This window comes from Lolium rigidum, chromosome 7 (genome assembly GCF_022539505.1).
Source record: "Lolium rigidum isolate FL_2022 chromosome 7, APGP_CSIRO_Lrig_0.1, whole genome shotgun sequence".
NCBI classification, from domain to species: domain Eukaryota; kingdom Viridiplantae; phylum Streptophyta; class Magnoliopsida; order Poales; family Poaceae; genus Lolium; species Lolium rigidum.
In genome coordinates this window covers 205210258-205228977 of record NC_061514.1, presented here as the reverse complement: position 1 = coordinate 205228977, position 18720 = coordinate 205210258, and the positions used below count along the sequence as shown (strand labels likewise).

At 43.7% G+C, this 18720-nt stretch overlaps 1 protein-coding gene across 2 annotated transcripts; it reads right to left on the bottom strand.

Annotated features, from left to right (window-relative positions):
- Nucleotides 1-10215: 10215 nt before the first annotated feature.
- LOC124670659 (protein EARLY FLOWERING 5) lies at nucleotides 10216-17066 on the bottom strand. Of its 2 annotated transcripts, XR_006992620.1 has the most exons (10): nucleotides 16862-17066; nucleotides 15812-15905; nucleotides 15258-15343; nucleotides 14596-14645; nucleotides 14438-14507; nucleotides 14271-14352; nucleotides 13766-14166; nucleotides 13073-13618; nucleotides 10565-10853; nucleotides 10216-10475 (listed from the first exon to the last, which is right to left on the bottom strand). XR_006992620.1 is itself a non-coding variant. In XM_047207132.1 (9 exons), the coding sequence occupies exons 1-9, from the start codon at nucleotides 16940-16942 to the stop codon at nucleotides 10629-10631; spliced, it is 1635 nt and encodes a 544-aa protein (XP_047063088.1). In that variant the 5' UTR covers nucleotides 16943-17065; the 3' UTR covers nucleotides 10216-10628. The 2 variants fall into 2 exon arrangements, 1 of the variants encoding a protein (XP_047063088.1); XM_047207132.1 differs by having other exon boundaries at nucleotides 10216-10853; nucleotides 16862-17065.
- Nucleotides 17067-18720: the final 1654 nt, after the last annotated feature.

Here is an 18720-nt window from a genome sequence, read left to right as displayed (position 1 = left end):
TTGGTGTTCCGATGCCAAAGGGGGAGAAGAGAGTAGAGTCTAGGATTCACGGGGTGTTGCTTTGGATGTCACAAGCCATGGGTGTTGCTTTATTTGGTTCTTATATGGCTTGTGCTTCCGTACTTTTATCGTTTCAAGAACCATTTGCTATCTTAAGTATTCGTGTATGGACATGTACCTATATGCTTAAACTCTACTATATGTGCTACTCTATGTTAGGATGATTATGTGTGTTATGTTTATGTATCTTGATATGCACATCTCCATACCATGCTTGTTTCCTAAAGATATTGGGGGAGCTTCTCATGTTCCACAAAGGTTGCACCTTGCATTCAAACGCAAATTCTCCAAGTGCACACCTTATGGGGGAGCCGTCTCAATATCTTATATGGAATCAAGGTTTAAAGCTTATCATAATATATTTATGTGACTCTAGCTCGGTTTGTCATCGTATACCAAAAAGGGGGAGATTGTAAGGGTATTTTACCCTTATCCATTATTTTGGTAACTATGACACCGTGCTAGTGTATTTGGTCTAATACATGTCTACAAGATGATTCTCGTGTATTAGCCAAAGAGGTTTAATGGTGTAACAATGGAACAAGATGGCAATGGGAGACCCCCCACTTCGACGAAGAATCAACAAGGTTTTCCAGTGCCTGGCCGGTCCCAGACCCGGTCAGACCGGCCCTGGCACCGGACGGCCCGGAGGCAACCGGATCCAGCGCTTGTGCCATCCGGGCAGAATCCAGTAAAGGGTGGGCAATCACCCGGTCAGCGTCCGGTCGCCAGCCCGGTTTGGACCGGCCCATCCGGTCCACGACCCGGTTGGACCGGGTTCCTGACCGACCACCCCGGTGCCCAACCGGAGTTTGCACTTGTGACATCCGGGCATGATCCAGTAAGCTCAGAACCTCGTCCGGTCAAGACCCGGTCCCAGCTCCGGTTGAAACCGGCCGTCCCGGTCACAGGGCCGGTCGGACCGGACTGTGCGCCGGCCAGTCCGGTGCCAAATCCGGTCGACTGGGTTCCTCGAGGAAATTGATGATGTGGCAAGTTGCAACGGCCAGTTTTCGAAGAGCACTATAAATACCCCTTCTCCTACCTTGGAAGATGTAGGCAACACACTACAAGCTGTTCTTGAGCTCTCTCTCTCTTACTCCATTATTAGAAACACCAAAAGCCTCCGATCTCCCTCGTCCTCCACCCAAACTCAAATCCCTCCGGGGAATCACTAGAGGAGGACCCGATCTACTCGTTCTACCAAGCCAAATCTCATTCCCCCTTGTATTCATCAAGAAGCTTGCTTCCTAGGGTTCCTTGGAAACCCTAGGTGGGCAAGAGGAGTCCGGAAGCATCCAGGCTGTGGATTTGCTCCGGGCAAGATTGTGAAGGTTTGGAGGCTACCTCAAAGTCTACCACAAGTGAGTGAGCTATTCCTTCGTGGGATAGGCTCCGGAGAATAGGGTGAGCCTTCGTGGCGTGGGGAATCCTTCGTGGGACCTCCACCCCTCCAAACGTGACGTACCTTGTTGCAAAGCAAGGGAACACGGGAATACATCCTCGTCTCCGCGTGCTATCGGCTATCTCTAACCGAACTCCTTACTTGTGATTTAAATCGCTCGAGAGAGCCTTCGTGCTCGAGATAGTTGTATCTTCATATAGGTTGCTTCACCTAGCTTGCATTAGGCTCACCTTTATATTCCGCAAAGCCTAATATTGCAAAGAAAGAATTAAAATCTGTAGAAACCTATTCACCCCCCCTCTAGGTTTACCATCTCTATACTTTCAGGTGGCAACATAATCTTAGGATTGGACCCCTGCCGCCTTAGGAGTCTATACTATTTCATGCTGATATTATCTATCCAGTCTTTTTTGGGTTTTGTTTTCAAACTTCGGTTGTGGAACAGTTGTGTGTATCTCAATTCAGAGGTCAGGTGTAATGCTTGTGACTATTAAGTAACAAAGTGTCCTTTATCGAAAAAGAATGTTGATTTGCAACTCATAGGATGTATGGATGGCGATGAATATCCGACAATTTTGGAGTTGAATGAACTCTAAGTAAATTACACCGAGAATTAGCAAAGCCGTAATTGATGCCCAGGCTCAAGATTTCGCATTTTCGGATAAATATGATTCGAGCATATCAGCATGTCCAGACATATATGATTGTCCTTCTTCAAGACAGAACAAAAGGGCACATAGATGTGGCGAAGGAGGGCTAGTAGGTCATGGTTTCAGGCGGAAGCTGGTCTGGATGCCCTAGACTATGGTGTTCGTCGGTGTGTTCGATGTCGTGCACGTAACTTAGATCTTGAGGTGTGTGTTCTTCACCACCAATGTCAGAGTGGTCTGACCCTACTCTGCTTCACGACTTTGGTCTCTCTCCCCTCCAGCGATGAAGGCGCTTATGGCGCAATTGTATTGTGCTTCGTAAAGCGTCTCATGTGCTCCTCGAAGAACCTTCCATTATCATCATGTCCCCTTTTATGCGGCTCACACAAATGAAGCCAACTCGGTGGAGGACTGACGGAGGAATCGTATATTTGGTGTATTGGTTTGTTCAGTGGTGCCCCTATTTGTGGTTTCCGGCGATGGCCTGCTTTTCTCCTAATTAACTGAGCAACTATTTCTTCTATATAGAAATGTAGTAACCTTTCCCTTTTGATGTGTTACTAAAAAACCATGATATGTCAGACTTCATGCACTAGCCAACACAACAAAAAGTATGAGCTGCTGGAAAGGACTAGTGTAATCTACTTATACATTTCAACATCCCCACTCAGGTGTGACGGGAGAGACAGGTCAACAAGTGTAGAGACTCGGATGTAGGCTCAATAGGTCTTGTACGTGAACCTTGACTCAGAGGTATTGCTCCAGAGACCTATACGTGGAAACCAAGGGGCAACAACAATTTGAAGATAAATTACAAAATCCAAGACTCGGACTCGATACCCTTGGCTTTGATACCATGTCAAACTTCATGCACTAGTCAATGCAACCAAAGGTCCAAAGTTTCGATAAAAAGGCTAGTGCAATCCACTTATACATTTCAACAATACTGTTTACGAACGTCCAGATCTCGCGAGAGATTGATCTGGAAGAAAGAGTTGACCTGGAGACAGTGGTTACTTAAGATATACCTCCTGTTTTGCTTCTTTTGGCAGTTCTTATGCTTGTTCACATGTAAAATATATGGCCCCAAGGTGATGCTGAAGTCAAAGAGGATTAAAAATATATAGTTTCTCTTGGCTCTATATGGATGAAATGGGGAGTTGACTAGAAAAATTGCAGTTTATGGTGTACAAAAATTGCCGTTGATTGTATACAAAACTGGCAGTTGTTTAATTGCGTTGTGTTGAACTTATTTTAATTGTACCAGCTCGATGCTTTAGTAAAAATCTACAGCAGAAAACAGCCGCACAAATATATAAAAAAAAGTTAAGTCAAATGATAAGATGGGCAAAAGTGGATTAGAGAAATATGATTATCAATATCCATCGCAGTGCCAAACATAGCGTTAAAGAATGGGAAATGTGGCATCTTGTTTGTAGCGAAACCTGAGAACAGATGGTGTTGTCTAGCTGCACGCCTGCAACAAGATTCTTCTGAACTTGGAGTTCCAGAGTCAGCAGCAATCCAGTTTTGATCACTCGTTAGGGGTTAAAGCTGAAGTTTTACTGATTATTGTCATAGCTGAATAGCTGATAGTGGTGGATCACAAATGACAGTGACAGTATGTTGTTATGCTTATATGCATGCTTATTATATTACCAAGTCGCAACCAATGTACGAGTCATTTTCGTTGGCGTATTAGAGTTAATTGCAATCAATTAGATACTGAACATTTGCTACCTCAGGTAAATATTTCATACAGTATAGTTTTTTCAATAATGATAACTGCCTGAGCAAGGCAAGATATGACAGCTCTGACTTTTACAGAACCTGGCCGGCAAACGAAGCTCCTCACTCATTCGACATACCTGATCATTTATACATAAAAAAGAACAAGGTGCACGTTAGGAGAAATCGGGTGTGGACACAACTAATTGCCAAGAATGAAGAATCTACACATGTTTATATCAGCGTCAATGTGTCATCACATACTTGCACCCTTTTTCGGTTCAAATGTCCAATTCACAATTGACAAAAGTATATTCGTCCTTACAGATTTATACTTCGCTGAGAAATCTGCAGAATCTTCCACTAATCCGTTAATGAAAAAGAACACTAAAAATCCTACTCTTTGGGCGAGTGGAATTTATAATATTCGCAGTTAATACATGGTGCCAAACTACAAAGGGTCATAAGGCTATGACCAGTCCAGCCCCGATTTTATATGCAAAAAAAGGGGCTTATTTGAGTTAAGCTCTACAAAAATACTACTGCTATATTTAAATAACTTAGACAGGCAAGCATAAAATAGTTATCCAGCTCTGATACAAGAAAAGATGGAGATGTGTGAACCTTCTCTTCATTTGTCAATAACAGCACTCTTCTAGCTATGCTTTTTTGAAGTGCAAGTTTTGAGAATGTCTTGTTTGAGGCAAATAAGAATCGCTTGATTGCTAGAAGAATTTCCAAAAAGGAAAATAGAGACATGAAGTACTTGCCTACTTGCTGTTTGTAGGCAATTCTCATGATGATTTTGTTTCATTTGCCATGGTCCACTGGTGTGTATACTATTGTTTGCACCAGATAAGTGTTTCGTTGACATGTCTAAGTTCATTTCATATGGGCTGCATACAGTATTTTTTAAGTTAGTCATCACTTGACTAGCCTGGTATGGAGTTCAGTGTATTGTTTCTCCCTTGCATAGTGTTTAGGGAACCATGGAATATTTCCGTTACTCGCGGCTGAACTGAAGTCAAAGTGCTTTACGAAATGTGCATTAAGCTTAAATAATCCAAACTCTAATAATGCAGGTAAAAAATAAGGGCAACGGTGATGTGCAAATATAGCATGAGAAGTCAACCACTCAGATGCAATATAGTTTAATTCAATATACGTCAACCAATTAAATTGCGGCTTTGCTGTCTGGTACTACGGTCTGTATCCAATCCGACGAGAGTACAGTTTGTATATACTACTATAGTCTAGTTAGACTGCTCATAGTGGGAGTAACATAGCTAGTAACATCACACATCTCAAGGCATTTTGGTGACATGGCATGCGAATAAATGAAGAAAGAGAGTGAGGTGGTAACTAGCTATGTTACCATAACATCACACATCCCAAGGCAAAATGAGTCTACAACATAATAAATGACACAATGTATGACACCACATATAAGTTACTACCCACTATGAAGGTAGTAACCTATACTAGTAACATGGCATATGTTACTAGTCTAAGTTACTCCCCACTATGAGCAGCCTTAGAGAGTACACTTTGTATATACTACTATAGTCTAGTTAGACTACTCATACTGGGAAAAGTCCCAGTTAAACCTGGGTGCACGTGAACTCAGGTGGGAAATGCATTTTCTAAATATTAAAAAAAAATTGAAATAAAAATAACAAGGTACGTATGCATGTTTCATGTGTGCGTAAAGTTTTCGCGGAGAAACCACGTTTTTACTTTAGAATCTAAAAAAGACAAAATATGTCACATATATACTGCTATATAGCCCTGCAAAATTTCACTTTTTTGCCGAGGCAAAATAAAAGGTTTTTTCGTCACGAAACTCATGTCCAGGGCACATGTTTAAGATCATCTTTGTATTCATTTTGTGTTTCGATTTTTAAAACATGTTTTTACATCATAAACGCACTTTTGAAAAAGTGGGTTCACATGCACCCATGTTCTAAAAAGTCAGTCTCTACTCATACTGGGGGTAACATATGTGGTAACATCACACGTCTCAAGACATTTTGGTGACATGACATAACAATAAAAGAAGAAAGAGAGTGAGGTGATAACTATCTATGTTACCATAACATCACACATCCTAAAGCAATATGAGTCTACAACATAATTAATGACATATTGCACGAAACCACGTCTAAGTTACTACCCACTATGGAGATAGTAACTTAGACACTAACATGACATATGTTACTAGACTAAATTACTCTCCACTATGTGCAGTCTTATAGTAGGAAGTAACATAGAGCATTAATACACATATATTATGTGGTAACGTGGTATCATGCAAATTCATATTAATTAGATTATAGACTCATCTTGGGAGTACGAACACATCTCGACATGTCACATAAATGGCTATGCGGCATTAGGCTGGTAACAGTGCATAGTATCATATACTAGTATCATGTATACGATATTTGTCTATGATACTATCTCTATAGTGGGTGGTATTATAGTGTAGTATCATAAACTTGTAAATTTATTATTTTGTAGAATCCCAATGTAAATCTATGTACAAGATCTATTTGGTATTTACTTTTCTCGTAACATGTGCTATGATACAATATCTACCTATGTTACTCTAATCCTATCTCTCCTCGTTAATTAGATGCCACATCATCATTTTTGTGGGCCTAGGATGCATGATACTACCTATGATACTAGAGCACTATGGTCAGCCTTATACGTGGGTGCATGTTAGACTAGTCATAATGTACATTAGTATCATGTCTATGAGGCTAGCCATAGTGCTAATATCATAGCTAGTATCATGCACATTGGTCCCACAAAAATGCTAATGTGGCAGCTAATTAAGGAGGAGAGAGGAGATTAGAGTAACATAGGTAGATAATGTATCATAGCGCATGTCACGAGAAAAGTTAATGCCAAACAAATCTTGTGCACAATTTGCATTGAGATTTTAAAAAGCAATAAATATAGCATGACTATGATACTACTTCATGATACTAATCACTATAGGGATAGTATCATACACAAGTATCATATGCATGATACTACTACATGATACTTACCACTATGACCAGCCTGATACTAATTTATGTTACCACCTCTACAATGCATAGTATCATGAGGTAGTATTATAGTACCACCATATTTAATACTTTGTAGAATCTCAACGCAAATTTATGTTCATGATGTGTTTCTCACTAAATTTTCTAGTTTTACGTGCTATAATACGATATCTACCTATTATACTCCCTCTCTCATAGTTTATTAGACATGCAAATTTGATCAAGTTAGCATTAGTTATATGTTATATAAATTATATCATTAGAAAGTTTAGATGTTCTATTTTCTAATAATATAATTTTTACATTATATAATTTAAATTATATAGATCAAATTGGCGACCTAGGGATATGGGAAAGACTAGTAAATTGAGACGGGGGAGTACTACTATCACTTCTCTCCTCATTAATTGATGTGCCACATTAAATTTTTGCCAACATGACATACATAATACTACTATGATACTCCCATTGTGGTTACTCATGGAGTAGTTTTATTATCTTATTTACTCCCGGCATTCTTATCACTGTTTTGGTCAACTAAGAGCATCTCCAGTCGTGTCCCCCAAAGTGTCCCCCAAAGCGATTTGGGCGCGCCGAACAAAAAAAACGTTTCGAGCCGCGTTCCCCAAAGTCATTTTTTGTCCGGTGCGGCCTGATACGGTGTCCGGCGCCCCGAGCCCGTCCCCGCCCCACAGGGGACGCTCCGGGCACGCCGGACACAACGAAAAGCGAGGCGAAGCGGCGCGGGCCCGACGTGTCAGCGGCTCGGAAGCCTAAAACCCCGTCGCCTACCTTTGGTCAAGCGATGTTAATGGCGTCCCTGCTTTCCCAAGCGACGCAGGGACGCGTCTCGTCGTGCATGGCCGCGTGGCCGTCCGCGCCGGCGTTATTGCGTGCAACTACCCGCTGCCGCCGCTGTACATTAAGAGGCCATGCGGTTCGTCCCAATCTCTCACTGCTCCCAAACCTTCTCCTCGCCGTCCCCAGATCTTCTCCTTGCCGTTCCAAGCAATGTCGTCCTCGTCCGCCCGCAAGATCGCCGCGGCGAACGGCTTCGCCGCGGCAGCCTAACCGTGAAGGAGGCGTGGGCGATGTACCACGCGGGATATCCCGTCCCGCCGGACATGTGCCTGCCAAGCAGCGGCGGCTGGAAGATGGCCGTGAACGGCATTGGCATCCTGTCACCGCCGAAGCCGGACACGGAGCAATGGAAGGACGGCATCAGGGCCAAACGGGATCAACTCGACGCCGAGGAGCGGGCGGATCTGACCTAGGCGGCCAAGAACAACGACGACTGGTGGGCCACCTACTTCAAGGCCAAGTACGACATGGAGATGCACAGCACTACCGGCCTCATCGCGGACCGAACAGCTGGAACAGGGAGGGGTGCCTCCTGTTCTGGGGTGTTCCGGGGCGCACCCTGGAGAGCGTCATCCACGACATCCGCAACGGCGCTCCAAGGTTGGAGACGCCGTCCTCACCGCCACCATCTCCCGCAGCGCAATGGCAGCCGAGGAGGACGAGTACGTACTCGTCCTCCTCGAACTCTTCCTCCTCAGGACCGGCCCGATCGACGCCGTCCTCGTCGTACCGCTCGGCGCCCTACACCGTCCGCAATCGCGTGGTGAAGGAGGAGCCCGTGACGCCGGTCAATCCGAGGCGCGGCGGCAGCGGAAGCAAGAGAGGCGCGGCGGCACCCTCCTCATCCCGAAGCCGGAGGTGAAGAAGGAGCCGAAGGAAGCGTCGCAGACGGTGCTGCTGGCGGAGTACGAGCGGCAGCAGCGGCTCATCGCCAGCAGCGACGACCCCGAAGACTGCCCAGGGCTGCGAGCGGCGTGCTTGGCATCGATGAACGACAAGGACGCATGGAGGGGCGACCTCGACACGGCGATCGCCATGTCCATCCGTGACTCTGGCAAGCCGCTCGTGGACCTCACCGACGACGACGAGGCAGGACCAAGCGGCCTGGTGAAGGACGAGCCCGTCAACGAGCCCGACGAGCGCGCCAAGCAGGAGGTCGTCACTGACGACATGTACAACTTCCAGCAGTACTATGACGCCTCCGGCCGCCGCAAGTACTTCTAGATTAGGTTTAGTTTAAATTTTCTCGAATTTCGTTCGAATCTATGTAATATATGCCAAGTTTGGATGAATTTAATCGAATCTCGCTCAAGTTTAAAATTTTCGAAATTTTGTTTGGGGGACGCGACTGGGGAGCGACGTCCCAAACTTGGCACGAACAAAACACATCCCCAAACGCTCGATCCGGCGCGCTTTGGGGATGGTTTGGGGACGCGATTGGAAATGCTCTAAGGCTTAATGATCAGCCATTTATTCAGATTCCCGGAGGCCTAGTTGTACTGATTTAAGTGAGAAAATCTTCTCTCCGATACTCTGTCGATTCGAAAGTCAACCCAGCTCTGTCGGGGATCCTCCGGATATGATGGGCTTACCAACGGCGTGGCAGAGGAGACACTGCCAGCGTGGAGAGGCTCGCCGAGGATTTGGTCTGGCGGAGTTTCTAGACGGTTTAAGCTTTGTGTTTGTGATTTCTTTGACGTTTTTTTTCTCTCTGCTAACAAGCAGATCATATGATCCCTGTGAAATGTGAATCTCCTGCCTTCTCCGGAGTTTCTGCTCTGCCGACCAGGACAAACAATGCCAGCGGCAGAATCCTCCAGTAAGCTGGAAACTCCGGCTTCTTCGTGCTACGAGGATAGGTTTGCACGACGTCAAGAAACAACGAACCAGCAGCCACCGCCCATAGACATGCCAGACATCAGGAGGCTTCATCGTGCGACGCATGAAACGTTGTGGTCTCAGTTGCGAACATACAATTACAACATTCCAAAACGTTTCTTTAGCACACAAGATTAAACATTCAGCGCCTCTTCAATTCAAATGATTGTTTATTACTCCCTCCCATTCCGTACGAGATTTAGTACAAAGTTAGAACTACTTTGTACTAAACCCTTAACACTTATTATGGATCAGATGAGTAGAAACTTTGAGAATTAAAACATTAGGAATTTTTATCCTATGTTTGTTGCGTTGGATCACAAGGTTTTTTTTTTCCGAAGCATTCATTTACGCTAGCTTCATACAAATATTTGCACCCACTCAACCCTCTTGATTTATTTTACTATTTCTATGACGCAATAAAACATATCTTACCTGTGCATCTTTAGTATCCTACAGATATCAACTTCCAGCCTGTATTTCAAAAATTAAAGCTACAGATACAGGTATATACGTAAGCCACGCACAAAGCTGTTACATGCTCACAAACAGCTAATGCTCGTTTGCCACACTATGATGCAAAATAAATATGGTTGCATAAGATCAAGTTGCCTTAATAATTCATCCAAGTAGTGTTCCCCACGACTGGCCTTATCTGAATCTGTCCAGGGCAATAATTAGACGTATAACTGGGAGGATATTGTTGCTCTATTGGCTAGAGCGACAAATCAAGTGTTTTAAGTGCTTCAATGAGTTCCATACAGTTGTGTTGCGCAACAGGAATAACAAGATTTGTTGATGATGACGGTTTCCCCCATTCTAACTGGAATAGACCTGAAATGTTTATTCGTGGGGAAAACATAAATGGTTTCCAAGTAGCACGGAAGGCTATTCATGAGCCGCGATGCAAAGAACAGGCTCGCCTTCAGGTTCAGGTTTATGACTCAGCAGCTGAGTGTCCTCAGGGAAAAGGGACTTGATGCTGAGCTAATCATCGAGAGCACCCAGTTGCTTCATATCTTCCAGGAACGCCATGTAGGAGTCATCAATACTTTGTGGCTTAGAAGCTGAGGGCGAAGGCTGGGCCACAGATCTTATTGGGGCTACTGAAGGCTTCGGGGCTGAATATGTTGGTGCTGATGACTGCTGCTGCGCCTTTGGTTTTGGTTTGGGGAGAGCAGATTCTCTCTTAATTCGAAGTGATGCAGGAACCTGTAACAAAAAATAATTTGAGTTTTGGTGCAACGCACACAGAAAGCTATTTAATTATAATGGAACTAGTTATTGCGAAACATTGAAAGGGCAACATTTTAGCCCAATTTATACTGGGTGAACTGCTCAAGCTGGAGTGCCGAATTTATCAGTTCTTAATACTACTACCTCCAATCCGATTTAATCGACGCGGAACATTGCCTAGGTACAAGCTAATGTTGCCTCCGCTCCACGTTGATCTAATCGGAACGGAGGGGGTATACATTAGGACACCATGATAATCATTTGAAATGACCAACAAGGTAACAAGCATTTTCTGTATATTGATCAGTTCAGGAATGTGGATGCTGTAAACTAGTACTCCCTCCGTCCCAAAATGTAAGGCGCCTAAGCTTTAGCAAAAAGTCAACATCTTCTAAGTTTGACCAAGTTTATACAAAAAAATATGAATATCTACTATATCAAATGGACATTTTGAGAAACTATACTTTCTGGTGAATCTATTGATATTGATTTGGTATCTTTATGTATAAATTTGGTCAAACTTAAAATATGTTGACTTTTGACTAAAGCTTAGGCACCTTTACATTTTGGAAGGGAGGGAGTACTACAAAAGGCGATATGCATAGAAGCAGTCTTAATTAGAGGCACAAGATAAATAAAATATATGGTGAAGGGGGAGGGCGGTGGGGTACATAAAAGTTGGTGGCGCAAAGGTGCCATAAGAAAACTTGTGTATCAAATCATTGCCGTTGTCCGAAAAAAAACTTGCCGTCGCCCGCAGACAAAAAAAACTTGCCATCATCCGCGGACAAAAACGATAAATCAGATATATGGGGAAGGGGAAGGGCGTCTCCATGGGGAGCTACCAAATCCCTACCATCATCCGCGCAAGAAAAAAACAGCCCCCACCCCCTATCTCTCCCTCTCCCCCTCCTGGCGCAGTCCTCCCCGAGCTCTGTCGCCTTCCTTTCTGCCAAATCCAGCTCCCTCCCCCGAGCCCCGAAGGGGTCCTCCTCGCTGAATTCTGCCACACTGTTCGGGCCCTCGAGGAGCCCGAGTCAGAGGTGGCTGGGGCACTTTCTGTCTCAGCGTTCACAGGTGCCAAAAAACACCATTTTGTTTGCTGCTAGTTAGCTATATATGGGTTTGCAATGTTTAATTTTTCTCTATAATTTGCAGTGTTTAATTTATGACAATTTGCAATGTCTAAATTTATACGTCAATGTCCAATATCAAATTCATGTGTCAATGTGCACTTTTTAGGATTTTCCAAAAAATAATCAAATTCAAAATTAAGTTATACCGTTTAAAAAATCAAAATTTTGCTGAATCTATATGTTCCAATATTTATCTGACTTAATTTTGTTGAATCAATATGTAGTTGTTAAATGGAATTGAACAAATGGTAGGTGTCCCTTGGGGTGGGTAATTGTCCACCTACCAAATTGTCCAATGGACTACCAAATGAACAGATGGTCTCCATTTGTAGTCTACTATCCGAGATACCATTCAAAAACTTTCCCGTCTGAAGCAACATCTCATTAACATGTTACACATATCATATTTGCTTAATAATAAAGTGGTAGTCTGGAGTTAAATCCTAGGAGTGCGATAATTGGCCACCTACCAAATTGCCCACTGGACTACAAAATGGACAAATGGTCTCCATTTGTAGTCTACTATCCGATATACCCTTAAAAAACTTGCATGTCTGAAGCAACGTCTCATTAACATGTTATACAGGCCATATTTGCTTAATAATAAAGTGGTAATCTGGAGTTAAATCCTATTATTCGATTGCAACATATTCTAAATTGTTTCTTTCTTAGAGAGCTGTTTCCCCAAACCGTTTGTAAATGGCGAGTACAACAATGATCAAAAATCAAAATTGAGAAGGCAAAACAAATTATTTGTTGTATGAGTTTAGTGTCCCTACGCTATCAGTGCTTTCTTGATGTGTACCTCAAACCATCTGTAAATGGTGGTACAACAAAATCAAAAATCAAACTGAAAAGGCGAAGTGTATTATGTGCTGCATAAGGTCAGTGCGGCTATGTTATATGTGCTTACTTGGAATGACATACCCGAGCCTTAGTTAATAATTGCATGCTACACAGTTTAAACTTTCTTGCTTGTTTTTTAGTAATATATTTCAGGCAATAATCAAGCAATAACATTGACACAGTAAGTTAGTAACCAGAGTAAAAAACACATACCATAGCTGTTAGCTCAGGAGTATGTTGTGCTAATGGTCTCTTCACAACTGTTGAGGCAGCTGATTTGACATACGATGGCTGCTGAGGTAACTGTGGCCTTGGACCAAAGGCAGCAAATTCTTCTGATTGAATAGGGGGTCCTGGAAAAAATGGAGGCCTAAACATTGGTGGCGGACCAGGAAGTACACCAAAGGGTGCCATTGGCATTTGAGCTGGAGGTAATCCTGGAGGAGGAGGTGGAGGAGGCCTGGCAGCAACACCAGGAGGCATAAATGGTGGCCTTGAATCTGGTGGTGGTGGAGGTGGAGGAAATCTGACCGTTCCTGGAGTTAGCATATCAGATTGTGTTGGAGGCATCATTGGAGGTCTTGGAGGCATAGGTGGCAACTGCAATGGATGCGGTGGAGGTGGCGGTAAGACCCTTGAAATTTTGGCATCTTCCTTCAATATAGGAGCATCCCTGGCAATATTATCAGTAGCCTGCATTTCATTTGAGTTTGGTGGTAACCTAGGGGGAGGTGGTGGTGGAGGTAGCACAACTGGGGCCTGCAAAAAGAAATCATTCAGAGGAAGTCGTAACAGGAACTAGCATCCAAACAATAAATCAAACATGAAGACCGATTTGGTAAATAAACATTAACAGTGAGGATTTCAAGAGAATACAGAATATGTAAAGTGAACTGGAAGTGGCACCTGTGCAGAATCTGCCGAGGTTGCACCCTCTCCAACAGATTGTTTACTAGTAAGCTCATTTGCACCAGGTAGAGGTGGTGGTTGCAAAGGCCTCTGTGGCGGAGGTGGAGGTGGTGGCAGTAATGTATGACCTGGCACAACAGGTTCTCTGGGAGGTGCACCGGGAGGAGGTGGGGGTGGCGGAGGTAAGCCTGGTGCTGCTGCATCGCCAGCAGGCATAGGTGGGGGAGGGGGCGGTGGGGGTAAAGGTAAAGGAGCCGACGGATCTGCAAGTTCCGAAGAGGCTGGCAGTGGAGGGGGCGGCGGCGGAGGCGGCATGGTGGAAGGACCTGCTTCTTCAGATTCTGTCATCGAAGATGAAGGCCCAGCACCGGACGAGGAAGGCAGTGGAATCCTTGGTCCTATGGTAAATCAAGAAACAAAAACTAAGAAATTCAAGGGGGTTCTTTTAAGCAAAATACGGAATGTCTAACAAGGAAATATGCTTAGTAAAAGTTATGCTGACCTATGGATGATTTGTACATAGGAGGTTTGCCAGGAGGTGGTGCCCCAGATGGATTCAAGGTTGGATGATAGTAAACAGAATCCTGCAAATGCAAACCTGGTTAGTATATATTCTGAACATGCTGTAAGACATATGGATGATGTTATGAAGAACTGTAAATAACATACCTCAGGCATAGGGTTTTTCGCTCTGTCTTCTTCGTCTGCTGCAGGCCGCCTCTTTGGTGGTCCAAGATGGCTGACGCAAAATGAAATAAAATTTAGTAAACAAGAATGATTGCATGGAAATTTAATAAAATGAATGCAAAAGAAAAAAGAAATCTCACCTGAACATAACTGGTTGCTCACCCTTTTCTTTCATTTTGTCTTCGTATTCCTGGAAGAGATATGAAAAAAGGAATGAGCTACCATGTGGCCATAATAGTAATGAACTAATGATACCATATCCCATCGAGAAGTTCTAGAACAATATCAATTGAAAGATCCAAACAGACTTACTAGCACATTAACAAAACACTATTGCTCCTACTCATCAATAGGCTACAAGTGATAACAGTCTTCTGTAAGATTGCACAACATAGTTGATACAGATGATTCCATACGGTATGATCCTTTCTAGTTCCATCTCTCCAACTGTTATCAAAACCGACAATTTCTTGGGAAACAAATAGCTATATATAGTATAATAGTTCACTAACAGAATTGGACATTTAACTGAAATCCTCCAAATATCATGTTCCTAAATCCTGATGAACTCTGAACTTTTTTTTCTTTCCTTCTGGTAAATCCATTGGATGGCCTCCTGCTTTTCCTCTTTAAAATAATGTACTAAAGATTGCAAAGAAGAAAAGATATCCAACAGTAATGTGCTGCCTACTATTGCCCTATGTATTGGATAGACTAAAAATATATTCAGACCACATTAAAAAGTAGTGAACACAGTTTTCCCAAAACAAAAGGTTCAACATATCTGAAGAAATTAAAGTACCTTTCTTTTCTTCACAACAAGATTATAAGTATCCTCAAGCTGTCTTTTCTTATGTTTCCTAGCCTTATCCAGAGCACCATCAGCCTCTGCATCAACCAAATACTAATTTGGTCACTGAGAAGCACAGACTAGGTAAAACAGACAACAATCTTGTAATTACACCTACAGCGGGCCTAAAGGATGTGATAGCTTTAATATCAAACTGTAAAATTGATATATATCCAAATAATACAAAAACTGGCCTGATAACGTGACGAGGTTAATATATACATTTGATTTGATGAACATCGAGCCAAGCACTCAAGAAATCACTGCTTGCATTTAATATGCTAAAATCACAATTGGTCACAAGACACATAAAATTGAGAATATTAGGGCTCCAACAAACAAAGCTTATTGTGTAACAGTGTAAGTAAATGATCACCAAAGTATAAAAAAAGATGTCAAAAAAATTAATCATTCAAGAGGTAGTGTTTAAAAAATGAGGTGTTTCTAATGCATTGATCTAAATCCAGTTGTGCATTAACCCTAAAATTATAATGCAATATACTTACTCATCTTTTCCAATTTGTCAATCTGATCCTTTATTGCATCTGGGTCCTTTTTGAGAATACCAACCTCCCGTACCTTCTTCCTTTCTTTTTTGTTCTGCAGGGCCAAGAAAATGACAAAGTCTGAGAGAAATAAAGATGGATAGAACTAATTGGTAACAGAGAATATTTTAACATTAGTCTGATGCGAAACTGAGGTTAAAAAGACAATATGATCAACAAAAAAAAATGCTAAGAATACATGAGGAGAGATACATTTCCAGGCCAAAATGATGCGCACTAAGAATTGTGATATCTGCATATGCAAGAGTCCAACAGCACAGACCAATCGCAGCAACTAGGTAGATCGCATTGACGAACTACATTGCTCCTGAAGTGACCATCTAATAAAAAAAAATCATCTTACAGAAACTTGAGTGCTTCGCAAAGAAGAAATATAAAAAAGACGTTCGAACAAACTGCTAGGTGATAGTTACATCAGATATCAGGACAGCTAACAGTTTCTGGTCAAGACTGTTCAACAAATAAAACTAGTGGTGTGCTCACCAATTGCTGCTATCCATTCGGTGGGCATAGCATTCTTTCCGGATGTCGATTGGGATAAGGGTTTGATCGAGAGCTAGAAAGAGGAAATAAAGGAGAAAACAAGACCAACTTCGACAAATCTAAGTAGTTTTTGTTTGGTTATCTTCTGCATTCAAGCTCCTCGACTGAAATATATCTAGTAGTAATGTTCATGAAAACATATTTGTTGCATCCAAAATTGCCACCATCGAACTGCCAAATTGTATAACGACTAGTTTGCTAGTAGGTGATAGTATATCAATCGACCGTAACTAGGAAAGGAGGATCCCAATTTCCGATCAGACGAATCAAGCTTAGGTAGTCATTGCTGAGTTTCCATCGCAGATAGCCCCCACCCGCGGAACAGAACAACAAACGAAACGAATCGAGCTAGCGGATGTCATCGCAGCTACGCATGAGGCCAGTTGAGCTTCACCCACGAACGACCCGGCCGTCCGTGGGGCGGAAACCCTAGGGTTGGAGACTCACCCGCTTGAGCTCCTTCCTCCGCTGCTGCTTGCGGAAGGCGTCGGTGGGGTTCATGACCTTCCCACCCTTGGTGGTCTTCATCTTTTCCCCCTCCCCCTCGCCCTCCGGCGACGGAACGAGCGAGCGGCGGCGGTGGCGTCTGGGGATTTAGCCGAGAGAAGGGAAGGGGGGGGACGTCGCGGCGAACGTCGTCGGGATGGGATTGGGGTCGATGTAGCCTTACTTGCGTCGGTTCCGACCCATGACATGACCTGGTTGGACGACCTGTGGGGGGTGCCGCGCACGGCGCCTCACCCTCGCCCGTTTTATTTTCCTTTTGTCAAGTTTTACAAAGTTCTGATTTCGAATTAATGTTAAAATTGTTCAAGTCAAGGACACACGCACTGGGGAACCGATCTATGCGTGGAGTTTCTAATAAAAATATTGTTTTCATTAGATTATGTTAGGATTTTGGTAGCCGCCTTCTCGTTGGTTCCCCTTAATGGAGATGGCATCGTCTGCAATAAGTGATCTTCGTCCTTTCGTTCTGCGACGAGATCTTCTTCCCGACGTCAATGGTGGTGTTGAACGATTACAATTTTCTAGGTATGGGCCTTCAGATCTTGCTTCGCCAGATCGATTTTGGATCTTGTATCGTTGTTGCCGCGAGGAGGATTATCCTCGCAGTTTTTGTCCTAGCTGCTACGTCCTCAACAATGGTGATTCGTACTCTCCGCTCCCCATCGACGACGACAAAGCTAGTCGGTTGTTATTCCCTGACATACTGGTGTTGGTACTCTTGCTGATGTTGAATGACTGCTTTAATGGTTGCGTGCGTGCACACAACATTAGCATTGTGATACGTCCAAAACGTATCTACTTTCCCGAACACTTTTGCTATTGTTTTGCCTCTAATTTGTGTATTTTGGATGCAACTAACACGGACTAACGCTGTTTTCAGCAGAACTGTTCTGGTGTCTCGTTTTTGTGCGGAAATCCAACTTTCGGGGAAAAACCTCGGGATTTTGACGAAAGGGCCTATTTTCCCGGAATAATGACGGAGCCGGAAGGGCAATTGAAGTGGAGGCCCGAGGGCCCCACACTACATGGCGGCGCGGCCCGGGGGGCCGCGCGGCCATGTAGTGTGGCCCCTCGGTCGGCCTCCGACGCCACCCTTCGGACTACTTATTCGCCTCGACCTAAAAACGCACGGAGAGAAGTCGAAGTCGCCGGAAACCCTCCGAACGCCGCCACATCGCGAAACTCCGTCGCGGGAGCCGGAAGTCTCCGTTACGGCACTCCGCCGGGACGGGGAATTGGAGGAGATCATCACCGCCATCACCGCCAACGCCTCTCCATCAACCGACAATGTTTCCCCCATCCATGTGTGAGTAATTCCCCGCTGTAGGCCGAAGGGGATGGTAGGGATTGGATGAGATTGGTCATGTAATAGCATAAGATTGTTAGGGCATAGTGCCTAGTGTCCGTAGATGGTACTTTTATGATATTGTTGCAACTTGTTATGCTTAATGCTTGTCACTAGGGCCCGAGTGCCATGATCTCGGATCCGAACATGTTATTATTTCATCATGATATTCGTTGTTTATGATCTTACTCGCAAGTTGTATACACATGTCGTCGTCCGGAACCAATGGCCCCGAAGTGACGAAATCGGGACAACCGGAGGGGATGGCGTTGATGTGAGGATCACATGTGTTCACGGAGTGTTAATGCTTTGCTCCGGTACTCTATTAAAAGGAGTACCTTAATATCCGATAGTTTCCCTTGAGGCCCGGCTGCCACCGGCTGGTAGGACAAAAGATGTTGTGCAAGTTTCTCATTGCGAGCACGTACGACTATAATTGGAACACATGCCTATT

Coding starts and splice junctions, on each gene's coding strand:
- LOC124670659 (XM_047207132.1), bottom strand. CDS start 16,942: ATGAAGACCACCAAGGGTGGGAAGGTCATGAACCCCACCGACGCCTTC. Junction 15,906..16,861: donor GGAGGAAGGAGCTCAAGCGG/GTGAGTCTCCAA, acceptor TTGGCCCTGCAG/AACAAAAAAGAAAGGAAGAA. Junction 13,619..13,765: donor CCTCGGCAGATTCTGCACAG/GTGCCACTTCCA, acceptor TTCTTTTTGCAG/GCCCCAGTTGTGCTACCTCC.